The sequence below is a fragment of the Pollicipes pollicipes genome, unplaced genomic scaffold, assembly GCF_011947565.3.
Source record: "Pollicipes pollicipes isolate AB1234 unplaced genomic scaffold, Ppol_2.1 Scaffold_4219;HRSCAF=4965_pilon_pilon_pilon, whole genome shotgun sequence".
Classification (NCBI taxonomy): Eukaryota; Metazoa; Arthropoda; class Thecostraca; order Pollicipedomorpha; family Pollicipedidae; genus Pollicipes; species Pollicipes pollicipes.
This window is the reverse complement of record NW_023596448.1, coordinates 27,952,383-27,976,409: the sequence shown is the minus strand read 5'-3', so window position 1 is coordinate 27,976,409 and position 24,027 is coordinate 27,952,383. Positions and strand designations below refer to the sequence as shown.

General features: G+C 66.9%; 1 protein-coding gene across 1 annotated transcript in view; it reads right to left on the bottom strand.

The window, feature by feature from the left end:
* Positions 1–23,437, bottom strand: part of LOC119095112 (serine/threonine-protein kinase N2) — a 129,428-nt gene extending 105,991 nt beyond the window's left edge. The window contains exon 1 of the mRNA XM_037217999.1: positions 23,073–23,437. Coding sequence (XP_037073894.1) covers positions 23,073–23,144 — 72 coding nt within the window. The 5' untranslated portion in view covers positions 23,145–23,437. The remainder of the gene's footprint in view (positions 1–23,072) is intronic.
* Positions 23,438–24,027: the final 590 nt, after the last annotated feature.

Here is a 24,027-nt window from a genome sequence, read left to right as displayed (position 1 = left end):
GCTTCACTCACTCCACCACGGCGACTGCGCGATAGAACGGAACGAACCGATCAGCCGCTCTAATCAGCCCGCCGTCATTTGGACCAGCTCCACCTGTGGAGCCAGAGGGCGGCGGACTCGGCGCGGACCGCCTGCCGCAGCCGGCGCGGCGGCGGGCGGCCAATGCAGGCGACGGCCGGCCGGCTGGCGGCGCGAATTAATCACCATCGGCCGGCCGGTGCCGACTGCGTGTGAGGCGCGGCGGCGGCGGCGGCGGCGGCCATACGGCGCACAGGCGCCTCTCCCACGGACGCCGGAAGGATGGCGTCGGCGCCGGCCCACCGAGACCGGCCGACGCCCCAGGCGCGCACGACCAGCTGGACACGACACGGACCGGGGTCGGAAACGAACCGGGAAGGCATGGACCGGGGAAGGCATGGACCAGAGCGCAATGGACCTGGAACGGCATGGACCGGGGAAGGCACAGACCAGGGGCGCTATGGACCTGGAACGGCATAGACCGGGGAAGGCATGGACCGGGGAAGGCACAGACCAGGGATAACGGGGAGTAGCCAGGACCGGCGGCGTCTATGCGGAGCGAGCGCATAGCAGGGGCTCGACGCTGACACTGTCCACTTGGCGTCGACCGATCGGGGAAGACTCGGCACCGGCCGGCCGCACGCGCACCACACGGCCGGGACAACGGCGCAGCCCAACGGCACGGCCCGTGGATGCCGACAATGATGGAGCGTCCGCTCCTCCACCGCGTCGAGATGCCGACACCCAAAAGCGGATGAGACCGGCTCAGACTTCGGCCAAGCAAATCTGCGGCGTTCATCCACGCCCCAGGCGGGGCCGCGGCGCTAGCCAGCTCCCCCCCCCCCCCTTCGGCGGCGTCACAGCTGTGCCGCCGTCGTCGCTGCCTCTTCTACAGCCCGGCCGGGCGTCACACAGCGGACAACCGGCGGCTCCGGCCGGCGCTCCCCCGCCGCCCGGACTGCCCGTTTAGCCGCGACGCACCCGGCGGCCGCCAGCTTCACCGCCGAACAACGACCGCCAGAAGGGCGGCCAGTCGATGTGGAGCGGTCTGGCCGCCACGGCGCACCGCGTACAGCACGTCCTGGCGGCACGCTGCGCTTTGAAGTCGCCGAGAGCACAGCTGCCCGATGATGTCCGAGGCGGCGGCTCAGCTGTCGGCGCCAAACAGCTGGCGCACATTTGGGCATCACCACTGGACTTCAGCGCGAGTCGGAGGCGACCCGCGCCTACGCCAATCGCGCAGCACACGCCGTCTCCACCGGCCCAGAGCTGCCGTGCTGCGGGGAGCCTCGCCCCTCCCCCCGCTTACCGTGCGCGCCGCGTGACATGTGAACCCCGCCTGGCGTGACCGCTTCCCGGCTTGTGCGGCTTACCCGGCTGCCGGGTCAGCGCTCGCCGCGGCGCACCGGTTACGGTAAGCCCCGGCGCCGGCCGGACACGCACACGGGCGCCGCGCGGCCCGGCCAGCTGGCTGGCTTCCGCGCGCCGGCGACCCCGGTCCGTTCGGGGGACGCGAGAGTGAGATGTCACAGGTGGCGGGGGAGGGGGGGGGGGGCGAGGCACCAGCCCCGTAGCGGTGAAAGCCATGCGCAGTTTACTGAACGGGTGAATGACAGTCCATCGAAAGCTGCAGGAAAGTGTGCCGGATTTCGCGCTGTAGCTCCAGTCGCCCCTAACTGCTGACTTCTGCACGCCGGTGTTCTGTGCACGCCCCTGCCGCTGGAGTTATACACATCGGCGTCCTGCACACGCCCCTGCCGTCCGGACCCGGACCACGGCCGATCGGTTACGACGACCGGGTGTCGCGGCCGGTACCATTATACTCAGTTCCAGTGACGTCACGAGCAACTCGAAACGGACCACGGCCGATCGGTCACGATGACCGGGTGTCGCTTCCGGTACCATTCCACTCAGTCCCAGTGAGGTCACGAGCAACTCGAAACGGCGGCGGCAACCCGAGCCGGGGTTTTGATGGATAGCCCCGGGCGCATGTGTGGCACGAGCGAAGGGCCGCGCGACGTTGCTAGACATTTCTGAGGTCACTCGTGGCATAACTATTTTGTGAACTGGTTATTATCATTATTGACGCTGTTAGACGTTTTAGCTCGTGGCATACCTATTACATCTCTTAGAGATGACGGGCCGGGTTACTGATGGTAGACGCCGTTGTGGAAGAACCACGGCGTGCCAGCACCGTGACTCGATTTACGTTCTTGACTGGAAATCGTTCTGGAGGGTTCAACGCCTGCTCCAATGCCACAACCAGTTTGTCAAATGAAGCCTTGACATCAACAAACCAGCGGGATGATATCCTAACCGGAATTGGTGCACATTCGGCCATAATATTGCGCCTTTTTGAGGCAACGAGAACCTCGATCATGTCCTCACCAGAAATGACAAACCGGTGGTCAATGACATAACCGCCATGACTGGGACGGCCATTGGTTGGGTTGCAGCGGGTATCACGAGTGTTGGGTACGACGGCCGTGTTTCTCACCTGTCACAATCGAGCACGTAATCGTCTCCGCTTGCCTCCCGCGATGGTGTGTGTCATTGCGGCTGTACGACGCACTCAGCTGCTGAGGGCCATATGGCGTCGCCTGCCTCTCACTCCTGGCAGGAAGGGGCGGGCAAACCGCGGGGAATCGAACCCCGCACCTCTGGCTTCCCAGACGTGCAGTGGTTAACGCGCGATGGGTACTGGGCCGCCTCCCAACGCGCCTCCCGCGATGGATAATGTATCACACGTGATAGGACATATCCGCAAGCGGCACACGGCCCTGCGCTTGCTGCGGCCGCACACGTGCGCTTCACCTGTTGTGATACTCTGGCCGTCACGTGATACACACGTGATACTCCGCCGTCACGAATGATGCCGTAATGCCTATGAGCACGAAACTACCACATCAAGGGTCGCACAAACCATGTACGAGCCATTCTCACACCACAGACACCGTGCCTGTTGTTCACAATGTGAAGCAAAGGTCAGATGAGGAGGATTAATCTTGCCGAGCCGCTGCATCGCTTTCCACGAATTCGCCATGCCAAGGTGACGTCGCTGCAAACCGCCGAAAAGCGCACGCGACCATGATGTCAAACCGCGTCAAGGCGGCTGTCTTACATAAGCGCACATAAACCGGCCTTAGCGAAATTCATGAACGGACAGGGCGAATGTTCGCCATTACGTGAGCCATTTCCGCTGATGGTAAACATCAGCCCGTGACGACATTCTGCGAACGGAACGCGCCAGAACCACGGCGCAGGTCGCCCTGCCCGACACCGGTGACCATGGTCTGCACGGCCCCGGTGCTCGTGGCATTCCAGCGCACACCGTTCGCGCCTAAGCTGCCCTTACGGCGCGCGCTTGGCGCCAGATGCGGAGGGCGTGCCCGCTTTCGCTCTGATGGGGGACCGGGCGCGGGGGCGTCGCAACGGGGTCACAAAACCGGCCGCAGCGCCGACACCTGGACAAACCCGGAGGTCATCAACGGAGGCGCCAGCCGGGCGGGGGGCACCGGACCGGCACGCAGCAGATCAGCAGGTCTCACCCAATCACATCTAAATCCCGCATTACTTACGCCACGGGATGGGTATGTACGCGTCAGCGCCCACCGGCTGAAGAAGAGCTCTCGATCGATCAGATCTCGACCCCAAATTACTTCAGCAATCCCCGAACCTTGTGAGCACCGACTGCGCAGTCGTGCGTGCAATCTGACCGCGGCCACCGAGCAGCGGCCAGCTGGGCTCAAGCCGTCATCCAGTGCACCCGCGCAGCAGCAGCCCGCGGCAGCCGCCGACAAAGCGGCCCGCAAGTGACGCCCGGGGCGGGCACGGCCGGACACTGGCCGCCCGTCAGTCGGGCGGCGGCAGCGGCGGAGCCCGGTGGAGGGAGAGCACGGCTTAGGCGGAGCGCCGACGCTTCCTCACCACTTGCATGTAACAACACGGGCCGGTCAGCCTCAGCCTCAGCCTCAGCCTCAGCCTCAGCCTCAGCCACAGCCTCAGCCTCAGCCTCAGCCTCAGCCTCAGCCTCAGCCTCAGCCTCAGCCTCAGCTTCAGTCTCAGCTTCAGCTTCAACCTCAACTTCAGTCTCAGCCTCAGCCTCAGCCTCAGCCTCAGCCTCAGCCTTAGCCACAGCCACAGCCACAGCCACAGCCTCAGCCTCAGCCTCAGCCTCAGCCTCAGCCTCATCTCAGCCTCAGCCTCAGCCTCAGCTTCATCCTCAGCCTCAGCCCACACTCGGCCCAGATTCCATGGCACCAGTCTCAGCACCCCGGATCCCAGCCTCTCCAAGCTCCGTTTGCGACAAGCCACGCGCAAAACGGGCAATTACTTCATACCGTTCATTCTGTCGCGCGCCCACCGGAAACCGATAAACAACGCGCTCGCAAAGTGGCGGGGACTCAGGCGGCGCGCCGTGTCCAACGCCGGCGTCTGGCGCTGTCGCTCGCCGAAACCGGCCAATGAACGCCCGCGCCGACCTCACCCGCTATGGCGGCCAAGGCAATATGGGTTATGGGTTATGGGGGACAGCTGGCAAGGCTGCTGATTGCACAAAGTGAGTCAGCACTTTATCTCAGTGGACGGTGCATAGCAAACTGAAGGTCACATTCCGATTTGCTGTCTATGTACCTCAACATGTTCTAAACCAGATAACCCCAAGACGACATTCTTTACACCACATGCAATACGGTTGGTCTAAAACATGCAGCGGTCGACACGACAGTGCCCTTGCACTCATCTGGTCGACAATACCAAATCAAGTACATCATCCAGTTCCCAAACCCAAAAGCAAAACCCCGTTACACATGCGAGGGGTGGCGATGAACAATTACACCAAATCGCCACCATCGCCACCAATATCTGCACGCCGATCGTGTCGAATGCTGAACAATCGTCACTCTCGTGTTCGGCACGAGCGTCACCCGTCCAGACGGGGTTTTGTTCGTCCGTCCTCCCGTTGTCAGGCGTCAGGACCACCAGCCGAGAGCGCTGGCCGGCACCGCAGGCCATCCGACAGGGCGGGTCAAACCGGTGCCGTCAGTGGCACGCATCGGCGAGATCGCAGCGGCGGCCCGCTCCAGAACGTCTAGCAAAGGCCAGAATCCCAGGCGCCGGCCTGTAATGCCGACTAAGTCTCGAAAACGCGCGAGAAAAACACCAGTTCAAGGAATCAATCTCCATTACTAAGGAAATCGGCCGGATCATCTCAACGGCTGCATTCCTGACAAAATAGCATCGCAGTCCAGATCGAAGGCGTCATCAGGAAGGTCACGGGTCCACCAGCAGCGTCTTTCAGAGGCAGCTCGTGCAATGAAAACGGCAACCGAGGAACCATCCGGCGACATTGCCTACTTAAACGTCGAACCCACCCGCCGCCCGGAGCGTTCCCTGAACCTATTCTCCGTGAGCTTCCACCGCTCACCACAACCTTCTACTACTCTCCACAAGTTTCTTATACTCGACACGAACTCCTAATGCTCGACACGAGCTTCTACTACTCGCCACGAGCCTCTTGTGTGATCGCCTGCCACCAGCGCCCGTGACCGTCGGGAGTTGAGTTACACGAGTGAGCGCTGTCAGCTGTCAGAGCGTCAGCTGACAGCGTCCCCGTCTCGTGCGGCCGCCGGCGTCGTGTGACGAGCCGCGCCCGTTAGCGAGCCGGCGCCAGACTGGCAGGCGGTGGCGGCCCCCTGCCGGCCCGGACACGCCTATGTAGTCGCCGCTCTGCACGCCTCTCCCGGAGATAACGGCTACGGCACGGACCAGCGACGCCGGCCGCCGGCCGGCACGGCAAGGCACAGCACGGCACAGCACGGCACGGCACGGCACGGCACGGCACGGCACGGCACGGCACAGCACGGCACGGCACGGCACTTCACGGCACGGCACGGCACGGCACGGCACGGCACGGCACGGCACGGCACGGCACGGCACGGCACGGCACGGCACGGCACGGCACGGCACGGCACGGCACGGCACGGCACGGCACGGCACGGCACGGCACGGCACGGCACGGCACGGCACGGCACGGCACGGCACGGCACGCGCAGCCCGACGGCAAAAGACGACAGCGCCGGGCAGAGGATGGCGTGCTCCCGTGGAGGTGGCACCGCCGGGGGCGAGGCCGGCGTGTCCACGCGACGCCGTCCGACGGGGATCGCACTGCGGCGGAGGACGTGTACCGCCACACAGCACACGGACGCACCAGGAGTGCGGCGTCACGCGTCCTCCCGTGCCACGCAGCCACGGAGGTAGAACAGGGGGGGGGGGAGGGTGACCAAGTCACGGGGTCGGTCGAAGCGCGGCGGCCGACCGGAGCAGACCTGCCACATCAATCCCGCGGCGAGGCGGGAGGTGGGACAGCGCCTCCGGGCGCGCGGACCGGCCCGCCCCCGGCCGGCGGCCCTGCGACCGGCGGCCGGCGTCCACCGACCGCCCTCGGCACGGCCGGTGCTATGAACACCGCTGACCGACCTGCTGCCGGCCGGCCGCCGACCGCACGCCCCGTCCAGTTACATAACGGCACGAAGCCGAGCGCGGCGGCGAGCGCGGCCGGTGCAATGAAACCGCGGGCGCCGCCGTCACCGGCGGGGTGGGGCGCGGGCGGCCGCCGCCGGGAAGGCCGCCGCTGGCGCCCGCCGGCCGCGCCGCCGGCACGACATGCCGTGACCGTCGGGAGTTGGGTTACACGGGCCCGCCGAGCGTCGTGCCACGTACGCGGCGCGTCGGGCTCGGTGCGGTGGGATACTATGGGCTCGGCGTCGATACGCGATTGTGAGTGCGGCGTCGCGTGGGACGGCGGGCTGGTGGCGTCCGCTGCTCTTTCCGCGAAAGACGGCGTAACAGTCGGCCACGCTCACAAAACACCCATGGGTGAAAGGATCGACAGGCGGCCATACGGCGCGACAGAGGCACCGGCACGTGCTCAGGCCGGCCGGGAGGGAGACCACCCACGCGTCCGACGCGGCGCCGGCAGCTCACACCGGGGCACTCTCGGTGGCTCACACCGAGGCGCCCTCCGCCCGCGGTCACACGGGGCGGGACTGCTCGCGCGCCACCGTCACGCGACGTGACGGCGAGTGACGCGAACGCCAAGGGCGGCTCCCGGCCGGGCCGGAGCGACGGCATTCCGGCGGCCGGCCGGCCGACAGCCGGACCGGCAGCTTCAACAGGTGCAGCCGGCCCCGGCCGGGGCGGACACCGCCACAGAGCGAGGGCAGTCGAGCAGGGCTGGCTCCGGGCAGAGTCAGGGCACGGCCAGACGGGCAGGGACTCGGGCAGCCGGACGGGCTGGAGCTCGGGTAGCCGGACGCCGTCTGGGCAGGACGGGCAGTGTCCAATGAGAGCACAGGCAGGCCGTGGACAGGACTGAGGCGGGACCAGGTCTGCGCAGAGCACGGGCGGAGTCGGACACAATCCAAGATCCGAGGAGCTAAGCCTGCTCAGCTCGGATCGAACATCGCCAGACCCTGGCCGGGCGCGGACCACCTCGGCGCGCGGTCTGCGCCGCGGCGTTACCTTGGCTGAGCTGACGCTGCTGAGCCGGCGGATCAGTCCGGGTCGCATCAGAGCCGCCAGCGTCAGCATGCTGAACTGGGGCGCCGGCAGGCCACTGAGCGGGCCGTCGGCCGTCGGACCTTCGGGCAGCATGGCTGGCTGGCTGGCCGCCGCAGACACTGCCAACCGCACGCCGGGCACGCGTGCTGCCGCCCGCCTGCCGCAGCACCGCCGACCGGTCCGGCGCCGGCCGCCGCACTGACCGCCGCCGCCGCCGCCGCCGCCACTCAGGGCGCGACGCGCATGGACGCGCAGCGCCCGCCCCGCGACGCTGGCCGGCCGGACCGGATGACACGGCCGCGGCGCGCGGTGTGACCTGAGCGATGCGAGCACGTCCGCCGCCGCGTCCCGCCGCGTGCGCTGTGGCGCGCCGCCGCCGCCGCCGCTGCCGCTGCGGTGGGCGTGCTTTCTCCGGGCGAAGCGGTCCACGCGCGCGCTAGCGCCGCCCTCCCCCTCTTATCCGCCCGGGGGCGGGGGGCAGTAATCGGCGGCGTACCGTCTATCGCAGGGGGGGGGGGGGGGGGTGGGACGGGTGAGAAACGATGGACAGGGCAGGCGGATTGGCCGGCGGAGGTCATGAAGTGGCTCATCCTCCCGCGACCGGCCGGGTGATGGTAGGTAAGACGGTCGCACATCAACACCACGCAAACGGACCTCAGCGTCCCACACCGGTGAGTAGAAACTGGAATCTCATGGAGCGTGACCTGCCGGGACTTCTCGCACCAGTGACCGGCCGCTTCTGACGACCGGCCCGCGGTCGCCAGCAGCGCTCCGCCATCCCGGACATGAGCTGCACCCCGCGCGCTGACAGCGGGCCGGGACATCGGCCGGCAGGGGGGGGGGGGGGGGGGGCGAGCCGTGAGTGTCTGCGGGACGCGAAGGCGCTACCCGGCTCAGTGCGTCACATCCGTCACATCCGCGCCACATCCCGTCACCGTCCGGCAACTGTGCGACACAGCGTGGCGCACCCACTCCAAGCGCGCGGACTCGAGCCCCGCGCCGCCACGGAGCGACACGAGCCACCACCGGCGTCCCTGCAGCCCCTCCAGGCGACACCCACCGACACGTCCAAGGCCGGCCGGCACGCGAAGGACGCCACCGCCACCGCCACCACCGCCACTCGCTCACGACCGCGTCACACGATCGTCCGCACGGATCGCGTATCGCGCGGCCGGCGGCACCGCCGCCAGCGCACGGCGGTCCGCGGCGCGCCAGTTCGCCGGGTTCGGGTGCGGCGGGGCACGGATTCGACGGGCGCGGGTTCGGCGGGTACGGACATGGCGCCGACATCACGCTCGTGAGCGCGCGGCGGCACTGCCGGCGGGACCGCCGCCAGCCAGGCGCCGACACGCACGCCCGAGCGAAAACGGCCGGTCCCCGCCCAAACCCGGCACGACTGCGCCGCGGTGTCCTGTGCGCCCGGCAACAGCTGCTCAGCGGAAACGTGTTCGCGTCTGACCTCGCCGGGCGATGGCGGGTTGAGGAAACAGTGCGTCCGAGCGCCGTGGTGCCAGCGGCGATGGTGCTACCCCCTCGCACGATCCCCTCCACGTCGAGTCGAAGTCTCCCCGGGACTGCATTCGAGGACACGACGGTATCACCGGGAGCACGTACGCGCCCAGGCAGCGAGGGAGCGCCGCGGTAGGATAACACGGACACCGCAGCGGCCAGCTGACCCAGTTACGGCCTGTACAAGATGCAAATTTAGGGATAAAAGCACCGACAAATTGCCAGTCACACAACCACATGGCTGTCGCATAAGCCAATTTCGACGACGTTTATCCTCGTTCCCGCCGCGTAAACGCGCGGACCCATAAACAAGTCAATTTCACCGCAGTTTCTCGCATCACATCATTTCCGAATCCAATAATCACCAGTGGCCACGCCATTTACGCCCACCGGGGCCGATTTCGTCCGGCGCGATTCGTACGACCGCCCGGCGGGAAGACTTTCTGCGTCTGGCGGCCGGGCGGGCGGGAGCCGTCTGCCGGCGCCGCGTCTGATCGGCGGCGGCGGCGCTCCCACGCGGCTGGCTTTTTCTGGCGGTGCCGCCGCCGCGGGCTGCTGCTGCCCGGCCGGACGTCCGCTCTCACAGCGGCGGTGACCGTCTCAGAGGAGGAACAAAGCAGGACAGAGCAGAACAGAACAGAGACGAGCGGAGCAGGGCGGAGCGGGGCATGGCATGGCACGGCACGGCACGGCAAGGCAGGACAGAACAAGGCAGGAAAGGAAGGGTAGGAAACCAGGAGATGGGCGAGCAGGGCAGGGCCGGCAGGAAAGCGGGGGTGGACAGGCATGGAAGGACAGGGCAGGGCAGGGCAGGGCAGGGCAGGGCAGAGCAGGGCATGACCAGGCATGACCGGGTTGGGCAGGGCAAGGCAAGGAAATGCAAGGCAAGGCATGGTAGGGCAGGGCATGGTAGAGCAGGGCATGGTAGGGCAGGGCAGGGCAGGGCAGGGCAGGGAAGGGAAGGGCAGGGCAGGGCAGAGCATACGCGCACAACATAGCGGCGCGGACCCCATCAGAGAAGCGCCGCCGCCATCGGCCATGTGCCGTTCATGCGCGTCGCGCACCGCCGCACCGGTCGCAAATGACGCGTGTCGGCGGCGGCGGTGACGACCGCGTGCAACGCCGCGCCAGCCGCTCAGAACGTGCGTTGCACCGGCGCCGCGCGCGGCGGACGCGGCCGGCGTTCTCCCTGACCGGGGGCGGCACGGCGTCCGGCGCCGCTCGGCCGAGACAGGCGGCCGCCGCGCCGGCCGGCAGGAAGTGCATGCAGTGCGAGGCGGGGGAGGGGGGCTCGTTAGTGTGCAGCAGGTGCAGGGGACGGGGCGCGCCGCTCCGTGAGAACGGCGCTCCGGAAAGCGGTCATGTGCCGTCTGTTGCGAGTGAGAAGCCATCTGTGTTCCGGGATTTCGGTAGAGACGGAGGGATAAATAAATATATATATATATATATATATATATATATATATATATATATATATATAGATGTGATAACTGTGACCTGGACATGTGGCACGACGATCGGCTCACAGTACCACGCACTGAGGAATCAGAGGGTTCGCCCGGCCGGATGAGTCCTCCCGCGTGGACGCCGGCGGCATTCCCGGCAGTAACGAGCGCGCCGACAGCACCACCCCAGCGCTCGCAAGCACCGGCCGCTGGTACTGCTATCGGTGCCTGTGGGCCGGCCGGGCGGCGGCGCGCGCCGACAGCGGCGGGGTGCCGGTGCCTGTCTGCCACGACCGCGCTCAGTCCGGCAAGCCGGACAGCGCCGCGCCGCGCCGCGCCGGCCACCGATCAGACGCGGACGAAGGAAGGCCTGGTGACGCCACCGATCAGACGCCACCTGGCCACCGATCAGACGCGGGAAGGCCTGGTGACGGCCGCCATGGAGAATGGCGCGCGGGCTGACGACCGGAGCACCGGGGTCACCTGCAGGGGACAGACGGGCCGCGGAGACTGGCCACTACCGTGCGGCGACTGCCGCCTCCCGAGTGAGTGCACCCGTTCATGCAGTCCGCAAATAACCGACACGCAAAAGCACGTACGTATTCACGGAGGGTCACGCCGAAGACGAACGCACCCCGCCCACAACCTTTCCGGGCGCAGGCAGGGCCGGTCTCCGAACAGATCTCCGATCTCCGGATTGACGCGGTCTCGGCTCGGGCAGACGGGGCATGGCGCGCGGACATCACGCCGCGAGCGCCTCCCGCACCCGCACAGGGCCGCGAGATAGCAACAGCACCGACAGCATGCACCAAAAAGCTGCAGTGGCCGGCCGGGCGCCAGACATATACATCCGTGAGCTGACTCGGCTGCACCGAGGCCGAGCGCGGCCGTCGTGCCGCGCTGCACACGGCGAGCACGCCCGACCATTAAACGAAGCAGGCCGGTGCCGAGGCAGAGCGCCGCCTGTTTTAGCTCCGTCCACGGTTTTTCGCTCCCATGACCTTGGCGCCCGTTAGGTAATCCCTTCGGACGGCCTTCGGCTCCATCAGCGCGGCGGTCGACGCCGGAGCAGCGCCACGACTGATCTCATGAACTGTCCATCATCGGGGCGGCGCGCCTCGGGCGCGGCAAAAACCCGCCAAACCGCACGCGAACGTCTGGCCCCGCGCCGCCCCAGCCGTCAATTGTTGTGCAACGCGCGGCCCCGTCAGCCCCGCATGCGCGTGTCAGTACAGCGCGATGGCTGCGAGGCCGCGCCGTCTGTGTCCTACTCCTTGAGCCATGTCAAACGCGCCGCAGCAGTCACGGCGGCGGAGCGGTCGCAGCGGGCAAGAGCGTTCAGACACGCGCAGTGTGGCCGGCATCGTCTCCCCGTGAATCACCCACTTCAGCCATGGACGATGACCAGCCTGACAAGCGTGCGTCACGTCACGTCACGTCACGCGGCGACAAAGGTCGGCGCTGAGCTCAACAGCAGACTCCGATCTAATCTCGGCGCCATCGGGGATCAGCACTCGCTGTTAACGCACGCCGCTGACGCTTAACTACGCTGACGGCGACAAACGGCACCTCGTCGACGTCTGGTGAGCAATCGGCGTCGGCGCCGACTACCGCACAGCGCCGACCCCCCCCCCCCCCCCCCGGCCGCAGTCGTCACACCCAACCACTCGTCCCCAGCGCGCCTGTCGCGATCCGGCGGCGGCGCGGCGCCCGCCGCCTGACCCCCGCTGACGTCACCGCCATGGCATCGCCCCGGCGTCGCCGGCGGCGGCGCATCACGTCATCCGGCTACTGATCCCCGGCGCGCGACCCGGCCGGCCGCGCGTCCCTGGACTGGCGACGCCGCCCGCGCCACTTCCGCGCCGTCGACCTGGGCGGCACGACCCGCGACAGAGCCCCGGTCGCAATCGTCCGATCGGATCGATCGGGATCGCCCGATCAGGTCGTCCCAGTCCGGCGCGCGGCGGGCGCGGCGTCCCGCCATACAAGACTCGGCATGGGCAGCACACCGCCGACACGTAACCCCGCTCAGTACACTGCACGGCGGCGGCGCGGCGCGCAGCGAGCGGGCGCCGGCCGCCGCCGCTCGCGGCACAGGCTGCTGCCATCTGTTGTCGGACGGCCGAAGCAGCGCGGTGCCGGCCGTCGCCGCCCGGTGGCGGACGAGCCAAACGCGTGACGCAGATGAGCGATGGGATACCGTGGCGGGGAGTGCGGGGGGGGGGGGGGGGGGGTGGAGGCCTTCGCGGAGAGAGGGAGGAAACAGTCTTCCAGAGGAGTTGATGGCATCTGAATTCCATTCCCTTCCCGCCCTGCATCGCAGACGGCGCCGCAGGAGGCAATCTTGCAACATTGCAGGAGACGGACGCTAACTAACTGATCTGTCCAGCTGGTAGCGAAATAGGGCCGGCAACACTTGTATGCAGCTTCTGGACGCGAGCTAGAACAGCAACAAACCACTGAGGAAGCGTCGCCGAGGTAAAACAAACTGTCCGCGTTCCATGCGACTATTACCTTCGTCGTCGCCATACGCGGCCAACTACATGGTAAAACACAGGTACTAAGCGTGTGCGGAATGTCCACTCGGCCCAAGGTCCCACACAAGTGACAGGTGATCACGTGCGGAGGCGTGGTGCAAGTGGTCCACCTGCACCATTGCATCGGCGTCCGGCATTCGCGTGCTCAAAAACAGCGCGCCATGCGAGGCAAGGACGCCTGGCACAGATTTGGTATCGCATCCCAGCACAGAACGTAAACCCACCGCCAGTGACACGTCGGCCGCGTCCCCGTCCCCGTCCGGGTCGGATCGGGGGCGGGCACCCGCGCCGGGCCGCCGCGGGGAGCCCGTTTCTCCGCTCTCCTCCGGCGGCAACAACAGCGCGGGAGACGGCAGGTCACGCCCAGCCCCGACAGCGGCCCACTCTCACAGAGCGCCGCCGGGCCGGGCCGGTTACCAGGGGCCGGTCGATCTGGCGGGCGCGCCGTCATGCGTCCGCCACTGCTGGTGCGGCTCGCTGCCCCCGGGCGCGCTACGGCAGGGAGGGGGAGGAGGGGGGGGGGGGAGCGGTCCGTCCGTCCCGTCATCATCCGTCCCGCGGAGGGTACAGCAGGTCAGCAGGTCGACGCCGCGGGGTAGCCGGGTCCGAACGGGCGGCGTCATCCCGTCCGACACGCTCTCCTGCGGCTAGCAGTCGGAGGGTGGCCGCCAGGGCGCCACCTGTCGCTCCGGGAACAGTCGGATCCGTGGCTGGACGCACGCGGCTATCGGGCGCTTCCGTCGCCAGGTCACCACACGAGCGGCGTCAGCGGGCTGTTGTCAGCGGTTCAGGGAGGGCGTCAGGCTGACCTGGCCGTGGGTCTGACCGGGACGTCACTCGGTCACACCTGGGCGACCTCAGCGCCACGGCGCCGGCCGACCCGGCCACGACCCGACAGCGGGCGGCACATCTAACCAGCACATCTCCCCGGCGAGCGTGGCCCCTATCCGGCGCGCCTGCCCAGCGGGCGGCGCATGGCCCGGCGCCGTCCCGCCGCGCCGTCTCGGCTGGCGGCCGCGGCGACAGGTGGCGACAAAGCCCGCCTCCGGGGCCGGAACACGCGGCCGTCTCGACCCGCGGTCGGCCGCCGCCGGAGGTTCGGCTCGGCTCGGCTCGACTCACCACGGCCAGACCCAGCAACGCAGCGTGACATCCGTCGCGGCGTCCGAGGGGCCGGTCGGCGGCGCAGGTCGACTGAGACTGGCGCCCGGGGCGGGGCTGCGGAGCCATCGAGGGGGAAAGCGACAGCGCTGCCGCTGGGGCGGGGCTGGACTTAGCCATCGAGTTACGGAGATATGCTCCCAGACACCGGGAGTCAAACTCCCGACCCATCATTCCAAGTTTCCGAGAAATCGTATTTCTACTTTGCTCAGTTCAGGGCTGTCCACAGGATCAATAGCCCGAAATGTCAGCCTGCTCAACAGCCGACTCAGCACCACAACCCGCAATCTGTTGAAGACAACTCAGCCATTGGTTTGTTTAATTGATTAGCTGATCCCCGACCGAGCGACTGAGTGGTCAGCGACTGCCCACAAACAAAGCTCTTGAATCCCAGCCAATGTCAAACGAACGGCAACCACCGCCAGCTAATTTCGGACCACCGAGCCGTGCCCCGTGAGAAGTGCTCGGCGGTCCGTCGCCAGTACCCGGACCCGGGCCTGCGGCCGGCGGCCGGCCCCGGCGCCAGCGCCCGTGCGGCGAGCCGCGGCCGTCACAGCACGCGCCGGCCGCGTCGCCGGGCCACGCCGAGGCGCCGCCGCCGCCGCCGGCCGCGCCGCGATCGTATCGCTCGTCATTTGGAGCGGCGCCTCTGATGGAGCCCGGAGGTCGGTCGGTCGGCCGGCTGCCGCCTTCGCATACGCGCCGGCGCCGGAGGCCGCCGCCGCCGCCCGGCGACCGCCGTCACGCAGGCTGCGACGGCACTGGCGCCACTTCCGCCTCCCTGCCCCGCCAGGCCGTCTGGAGGGGCCCCCCGACCGGTCCGAGGCGGCCGGACGTTTTGTACGCTTCCGGAAGGCGAGGATCGAAGCACCGGGTGCTGGAGACAAGGTTTCGCGGCGGACAAGGAAGAGCGGCGAGGCTGTGAGCGACGCCTTACATGGGTGAAGGAATTTAAAACAGATACTAAACCATGTCTTTCGTAAAATGTCATTTGTCATATAGAAATAACAGTAGCGACCTACGACGGCAATGACAGATCGGTTGTTGTTTCTAATTTGCTTGGTTTGGTAGAGATTTCACTTTAACCACGCACTGCATGCATCATTGAAGACAGAAATGGAAAATACTGAAATACACAGATTATCGCGCACGCACCACTGTACAATCTGTGCAGGTTACATCGGTCCAGGAGCACTGCGAGCTATTACATCGCAAAGATCGTTATCCACTCTAAAAAGAAAGTGTGACAAACATTGCCCTAAGAAAGTACCTGTCATAACACCAGCTTTACTGAGATGTGACCCTAGCAATGGGTCGAGGCAGATACTGTAAAAAGGCTGCGGAACACGCGTTTTGTTACACTGTGAATATAATGTTGGAATGTGTCTAAAAACAAAACATAAGTGGCGCTGCAATCAAAGCTGGCATCCTGTTACATCCACGAGGCACCGATCGTGGTGCTGTCTTGACATTTTCAGAGATGGAGCGGGAATCGGAGCGTGACAAAACCGAAAGGGCCAAAGAAAAGGAAACTTCAAAGGGGAGTGGAAACGATAGAAAAGACGACAAAAGTCGTCGCTGGACGGGTAATCGGGCCAAAAGCGAGAGTAGCGAAGCCAACGAGCGAGACCGCGAGACAGCAAGAAAGCGAGAGCGAGCACCAGGACGACACGCAGACGGGACACACGCCGAGGAGGCTGTGCCGCGGCAGAGAGACAGGGAAAGACAGAGAGAGAGTTCGAGCCATGGAGCACGTGACGGTCGTGCCGGTTTTTAGCGGCGCGCGTCGTTTTTGGTCGTCGCCGGACGCTGCTGCGGGGAGGCGGGTGGCCGACCGCGACGTGCGGAGCGTCGCTCGACGAGGCGAGGCGGCGGCCGCACAGCCCGCCCCCTCCGAGCTCTCTCCCTTCATGCCTCCCCTCCCCTACATCGGAGGCTCGAGTGCCTCGCGATGAGGGGGGGGGGGGGGGTTATCGCTGTTGAGTTTGAATATGAGTGTTCAAGGAAGGGCGGGACGCATTTGCGCCTGCGCATTTATTGTGACCCGCGTCTGTCACAGAGAGACTGCGGCGGGTCACAGAGGGACTGCGGCGGGGTCACATAGGGACAACTGCGGGGTCACACAGGGACACCCGCGGGGCCACACAGCGACACCTGCGGGGTCACATAGGGACACCTGCGGTGTCCCACAGCGACACCTGCGGGGTCACAGAGGGACCCATGCCACGCTGCTCGACAGCTGAGCCTCCTAAGAGCTCAGCCAGCCGCGTCTCTGCTGTCAAGTCGATCGAGTTACCCATGCATGCGACCAATACCTCCCCAGCATCGGTGTGCTCGAGGTCGGAACAGTATTGTAGAGCTGCAGCCTTGGGTTTGCTCACTGTGTCACAAACATGGCCCATAGACATCGATGGTCCCTGACGCAATACGGGTCACAGTTATCACCCGGAAAACACTTCCGCTAAATGTTGAAATCTGTGCCATGCTACCGCAGGAAATTGCGAGGGTCAAACGACATTGTGTTTGTCAGACCGGTGCTTCCCACTGAGATAATACCCGTCTGGCCGGCTCTGACGATACCAGGAACACTGGCAGGCTTGTAACGACTGATTTCCCATGCGCTGGACGCACAAACTTTCTAACCGGAGACAGTCTATCTCCGCCATAAAGTTAGCACACAAAGAACGGCATTGTGTATGCTCATCGGCCGCCAGACTCCGTTTATGGACCTCATCTGCTGCGCGGTTGGAGTGTCGTCGCCGCGCTCCGGCCGGCTTTATAAACACTCGGACCGGAGCTGGCGATGCCCCGCGTCCGCAACAGCCGCCTCCCAGCCCGGCCGCGGACAATAGCTCACCTCAAGCGAAAACAACGGCGGAAAGGGCTATCAGCGCCGCTCAGGAGTAAACGCCGACCGGGCCGTAAAAACGCGATCACCGGCGCCGTCTTCTCACAAAGAGCCGCCGTACGGGCCTGCGATCGTCGAGGGAATCTGCCCGGCCGGGCGGCTTTCCAGACACGATCCCGCCGGGCGGCACGACCCATTCTCCGACGCTGCGCCTCGTGCGGCCGCCACCGGCTGGCCGGCAGATCCACGCGGCCACCTCCGGGCGCCGGCCGACCGACTTCTCACCGGTGCCGGCGCGACGCGGCCGCGCCGGCACCGCCGCCGTCCAGCGCGCCGGCAGCCATTTTGCCCGATCGTCAGCGGCGACCTGTCAGTTATCTGTGGTGGGCACGCGACACGTGTCGACTATCGCCGGGCGCCGGCGCCGCAGTCCGCGCACACATCCGCCAAGGCCGGCCCAGCCGCGGCATCCATTTACCGCGCCGGCCGGCCGACCTCCGGCTTCCATTTTCGGGGCAGGGCCGCCGAGCCGTCGCCGACGGCCTGATGGACCGACCAGCGTGGTGCGAGACGCGGCGCCGGTCGACACCTGAGAGCCGGCCGCGGTCCCCGGGCAGCGGCCCGCGCCGGAGCTCCCGACCCCGAGCCGCCGCCGCAGCGCGGCCGGGACATGCCGGCTCGGCGAACCGGCTTCAGCTCGCCCCGCCGTCTGACGGTCCCGCTCAGTCTCACGGCGAGCGCCGACACCGCAGCACGGCGCCGTCGGACCTGACATCGGCAGCGGCGGCCCGGTGACACACGACAGCTCCAGACAGACTCCAGACGGACCCCGGACACAGTCCGGACGACACACGGATGAACTGCCGACGGACTCCGAACAGACTTTTGACGGATCCCGCACGAACGCCAGACGAACGGCGCCCGGCGGCCGGCGCGACAGCGGACGTTCCACGCGGCGCCGCCAATAAAGCGATCTGTCGGCGGGCGCCGCCGCCGGGCGGCTATCGCTCTGCATACGCTCACACGGACGGGAATGCGGTAGCCAGCCAGGCAGGGACCAGGCCGGGCAGGGACCGGGCCGGGCCGGGCTGGGACCGAGCCGGACTGGGACCGGACCGGGCCGGACCGGACCAGGCTGGGACCGCGTAGGGCCGGGCTGAAGCCGGGCCGGCCGGGCCGGGCCGGGCCGGGCCGGGCCAGGGCCGGGCCGGGCTGGGCTGGGCTGGGCTGGGCTGGGCTGGGCTGGGCTGGGCTGGGCTGGGCTGGGCTGGGCTGGGCTGGGCTGGGCTGGGCTGGGCTGGGCCTGGGCTGGGCTGGGCTGGGCTGGGCCGGGCTGGGCCGGGCGGCAGGGACCGGGCCGGGCCGGGCAGGGACCGGGCCAAGCCGGGCGTCCAGGCTGGGGATCGGGCTGGGCCGGGCCGGGCTGGGAGCGGGCTGGTCCGGGTAGGGACCGGCATGGACACGGGCCGAAGCCACCGCCCTGTGACGGCGGCCGCGCGCGCCACGCACCGGGCGCGTGTTGGCGGCGAGCCGGCGTGTCCGGCTGGCACCCAATCCCGTCCCCAGCACGCCGATCCGGACCAATCACAACACCCGCAGCCGAGAAGCGATCCCGCTGATCGATCGCCGGGAGCCGGCGACCGGAGCCTCAAACACCGCGCTCCGTCCGCGCCGGGTCAGCCCGGCCGTCAGCGGCGGCGGCGGCGGCGGCGCTGACGGGCTTCGTCCGCGGGCTGGCGCCGGCGGCGCGCCGGGAGAGCCCCGCGCACCGGCGGCGGAAGCCCGTGACATACAGCTCGCAGCGGCGCCGCGGGAGGGCGGCGATTACGGCTGGCGGCCGGTGCCGCCGCCGCCATTGTTTTGAATACGCGACGCGGCGAGTGCGGCGCGGTGGAAACATTGGCAGGGAGGGCGCCGCGTTCGGCGGCCTCCTGCCACGCCCCGGGCTCGGTGGCCGCGGCGGGGCGGCGGAAACAGGCAAATTAGGCTCGAGTCAAAGTCGAGCAGCGGCTATCACACGTGGGGAAGGAAAATCAAACCGGCCGGGGCGCCAGCCTTTGTCTCCGTAATGGTTCTCGCCGTGTCTGGGTGGGAGGAAAACCCCCAAGCTCAAAAACAAGGGTTTTTTTGCGAATTTCTTCCTTTTCAACTGATCCAACCACCGGGGATACCATAAGTCAGCGAACCAGCGTGACCGGCGAGCAACCACAGGTTACTGCCGCCGGCACCTCAGCACAGCCTGAGAGACCAACACCGGCATGACAAGGCGACATCGTTCCCAGACACCGCCAGTGCGACACAAGGGCATGGGGAACTCAAACGGGGCACTAGGTCGGACCAGGTCGACCAGTTGCGCCACCTAAGCGAACAAGGCTGGTGCGGCCGGCCTCAGCCGGCGGGCCATATCACACCGGTGCGACACCGCGGCCAGCCCGGTGAGCGAAGGGGAGGGGGTTGTACCGCCACATCGGACGAGGTCACCCGCTGGGTCAGCGCCGCCACAGCGCGCCAGGCGAGCCGCCAGGTCGTCGGCGCGCACCGGGTCACTCCGTGGTGCCGCCATTACGGCGCGCTAGGTCGCCCGGTGCCTCATGCCCGCTGAGACGGCCCCGCTGCGGGCAGCCTGGGCTGACGCAGCGATGACTTATGTCGCCGAGCCGGACCGTCGCAGCGGGCCAGGTCGCCTCGTGCGTCACTACAGAGCGCTCAGAGGGCCAGGTGACCGAGCCGGGCCGTCGCAGCGGGCCAGGTCGCCCCGTGCGTCACTACCGAGCGCTCAGAGGGCCAGGTGACCGCGCCGGGCCGTCGCAGCGGGCCAGGCTGGCCCGACCAGCCAGCACGGACCGGCGGTGAGCGATAGCCAGCAGCGCACCGCGAGCGTGGGCCGGCCGCCGCCGCCGCCGCCGAGTGATACATGGCCTGTTGAGCCGCAGCTGCTTAGGCGGCGCCGCGTGCGCGCCGCTTTCTGTGACTTATTTACGTATTTAGTGGCCGTCGTGGTGCGGAGCCGCCCCGCGCCGGCCGTTATCGGCCCGACAGCGCTGCGCGGCGGCCCGGCCCGAGGAGCGGCGGTGCGACGTGACACGCACCGGAACGGTCGCGCTCTCAGGTGACGCTGCTGGGGATGACCCGCGCGATGCAGCACGCGTCTGAACGGATGTCCATCGCCGCGCCGGCCGCGCGCGCATCTCCGGAGCGGCGCACCAAAAAAGGTTCGTCCGTGTTTGCGTTCAATGTTTTGATTACCATGTCCGATCGGTGAAAGGACCGTCGAAATTACATCAAAGATGAGACGCTCTTCTGCCACTTTTTCATGTCCACTGATAACCGGAGAAGCCACCGGCGCCTGACTTCTGAGAGCGGAGCGGCGAAGGTTCTGAACACGATAATCGCTAGCTATAACTATTTCAAAAGCTTGGCCTTGGCACCAGGGAGCATTATTTATGGTTCGGTCTCCGTTGCCGGGGTGATTTATCAAGGCATGAAGCCAACCTCTAAATCTCGTACACTGTATTCAAAGGGTTCTGTGCGCATCGTAGCACGCAGCTCTTAAAAACATAACTTCAGAGCGTCGAGACCACACGTCCGCCGCAATAATGCGTGGCCTCGCGTGTTTCCCAAACGGGGAATTCTCCTTCCTTTCACACCACAGACACGCCGGCAGGACGCTCCGAGCCTGGCCAGCTCGCCAATCTCCGAGAGCCACGGAGGCTGTTCGGTGCAGCGGGAGAGGCGCGCAAACCGTGCCTTTCACTTCTGTCCGCGCGCATCAAAAGGGGACCACTCGACTTTGTCTGCCAGCGCACGCGAAGACAACAAGGAGGACGATACATGCGCACCGGTCAGACGTCCGAGTGATGCGAACATGCCGTCGGTGTACCGTGTAAGCACCGTCATGTCTCCTTCTCGCGGACGGGCTTCGGCTCGATTCGACGTAACGGGAACCGGAAGTTCATGAACTCCTCCTCACGATGCACGTCTGGCGGCGCTGTAACCGCACGAGCTGCGCCCGGTTAGAAACCGGCCCTGTTGCCAATTCCGAGAGGGAAATGCCCGGCGTCGACGACGGTCGGGGCCAACTTCGGGCGGGTAATAGCGGGCCGCAACCGGGTAAAAGTTTCGTCAGACGCCGGCTCCCGAGTGGGCGGACATAAACGACAACGGCAATATTTCACCAACGTTTTCCCTGCTTTATCGCCAGCTGAAGGGCGTTTCCAGAAAAGTTCTGGAATTACCAAAACTGATTCGTGCCATTAACTTCACTTCAATGAATACAGAACAAGACGATTACACAAAACCATAAGGTTCGGCACTCCAATTGGTTTAGCCCTCCTCCTAGCCTCTTGCGAAACAGTTGCCTCTCCTAAAAAAAATCGGCCTGGAATCGAATCCCGACAGCGGATTTTGATTAAAAGCTGAGACAATAGGTCTCGTTTGCCAGCTGATAAGTTGGAAGCGCAGCCTGAACGTCCCACAGACCATCGCTGCGGAGCTGCCAGCCGGAGCGTCAAGCCGACTCTGATCTGCATAAGCCGAGGGTTTTCCGGCACGGCCGCCGGCAGCCGACTCCGACACCGCCCGGCGCCGCCGTTCACCGACGCAGAGCGCCGGACAGCCCATTCGGACACCGCCCGGCGCCGCCGTTCACCGACGCAGAGCGCCGGACAGCCCACTCGGACACCGCCCGGTGCCGCCGTTCACCGACGCAGAGGGCCGGACAGCCCACTCGGACACCGCCCGGCGGCGCCGTTCACCGACGCAGACGGCCGGACAGCGGGGCGGACAGCCCACTCGGACACCGCCGGCGCCGCCGTTCACCGACGCAGACGGCCGGACAGCGCGCCGGACAGACCACTCGGGACACCGCCCGGCGCCGCCGTTCACCGATGCAGACGGCCGGACAGCGCGCCGGACAGACCGCTTGGACACCGCACGGCGCCGCCACTCACCGACGCGGACGGCCAGACAGCGCGGCGCACAACGCCGAACCTGACGTGGTTCCAAATAGGGACGCGTGTCTGCCATAGGCCGACAGTGTAAGAGACAATCGCTTCCAGACCGTTGTTGTAACACACACAAACAAACCTGATATACTGCTGTCTTGGGCGGACAGCGTAATGGACGGTGTCCCACAGACCACGGTCCTCACGGTGTAGAAACGCTGTGACTTCTTCGAGCGTATCACTGTACGTCGACTATGGGCAGAGCTCGATAATGGACACGATAATGATCCTCCACCGACCGCGCCCGCGGAAACTTTTCGGATGTAAACATATCCGAGGGACAGTCTGTACACACCAGGTCTAATTGGCTCGTGACCAGCTCCCTCGGTCGGTGACGATGACCGCGGAGATACCGGACCTACGGGTCACTGGCGTGCAGAGAGCCTTCGCGAGCAGCGCTGCACATCAGTGGTGAACACGCCCCTCCGCCGTTTCGGGGAAGGGCCTGTTCTCGCTCTCACCCGGCTAGTGAGCCTGCGAGCCAAGCCCGAACGGAGCCGGCCGTGACGGAACAAAAGCGGGCTCCACAGACGGCTGGCGCCGCGGTGGTGCTTCGGACCGAACCGGACCTGCCCAGCCCAGCCCAGCCCAGCGCAGCCCAGCCCAGCCCAGCCCAGCCCAGCCCAGCCCAGCCCAGCCCAGCCCAGCCCAGCCAGCCCAGCCCAGCCCCAGCCCAGCCCAGCCCAGCCCAGCCCAGCCCAGCCCAGCCGAGCCGAGCCGAGCCGAGCCGAGCCGAGCCGAGCCGAGCCGAGCCGAGCCGAGCCGAGCCGAGCCGAGCCGAGCCGAGCCGAGCCGAGCCGAGCCGAGCCGAGCCGAGCCGAGCCGAGCCGAGCCGAGCCGAGCCGAGCCGAGCCGAGCCGAGCCAGCCCGGCCTAGCCCAGACCACATCCGACCGGACTCGACAGCGCTCTTCAGACCCGGTCACGAGCCGACCGCGCTCCCCGCAGCCGATGCACACTCCTCGAACGTGCCCCACACTCGCGCCACTCACCACGATGTACAGCAGGCTGTTGACGCGGGAGCCGTAGTAGGCGTGTCCACTGTACACGCCGGTCAACACCATGGCCTCACGTCAGCTGGCGTCGCCGGCCGCCGCGCCGGGCAGACACCCACTCATCCGCCCGGCACTCCGGCGGCACTCCGGCGGCACTCCGGTCGGGAGAGGCCGCGCCGGCCCGCCTCGCGCAACCCACTGTCTCCCGGCTCCGCACGGCCGCGGGGGACGTAGCGACGCTCAGGGCCGTGCCAGGCTACACGGCGACACCAAACGCACACCAGACGCGGAGCGAGCGGCGCTCACCACAGCCGGATCTCTGGGTCGCGCTCGCAGCGACGGCCCGCGCGCCGTCCGGTGGCGTGGCGCTACCACTGCGGCGGCGGCGGCGGCGGGCGGCCGGCCGCAGACGGCCGGCAGAGGCGAGCGGGAGAGAGGAGCGGCGGCGCGCGCCGGCGGCGGGGCGGCCGGCCGACTCAGCGCCGAGCCTGGGCGCGCCCCTGCCGCCATCAGCCGAGCTGTGCCGACAGGCAGACAGGCAGACACAGAAACAGATCGACACAAAGAGGCTAACAGACAGACAGAGGAGGCAACAGACACATGCAGAAATACAGCCAAATACACAGGCACCCAGACGGCGCAGGCAAACAGACACACAAACAGACAAACAGATGGGCGCACATACAGACAGATTCGCGCACCGACCGACGCATGCAACACCGATGAGAATTACTGACAGCTGCAGGAAGACGCTGGCACGCCTGCCGCGACCAGACGGATCCGACCCACATGCGGGCCGGCACACCTCGGCAGATCCCAGGGCAAGACAAGACAAGGACAAGGCAGGGCAGGGCAGGGCAGGGCAGGGCAGGGCAGGGCAGGGCAGGGCAGGGCAGGGCAGGGCAGGCAGGGCAGGGCAGGGCAGGGCAGGGCAGGGCAGGGCAGGGCAAGG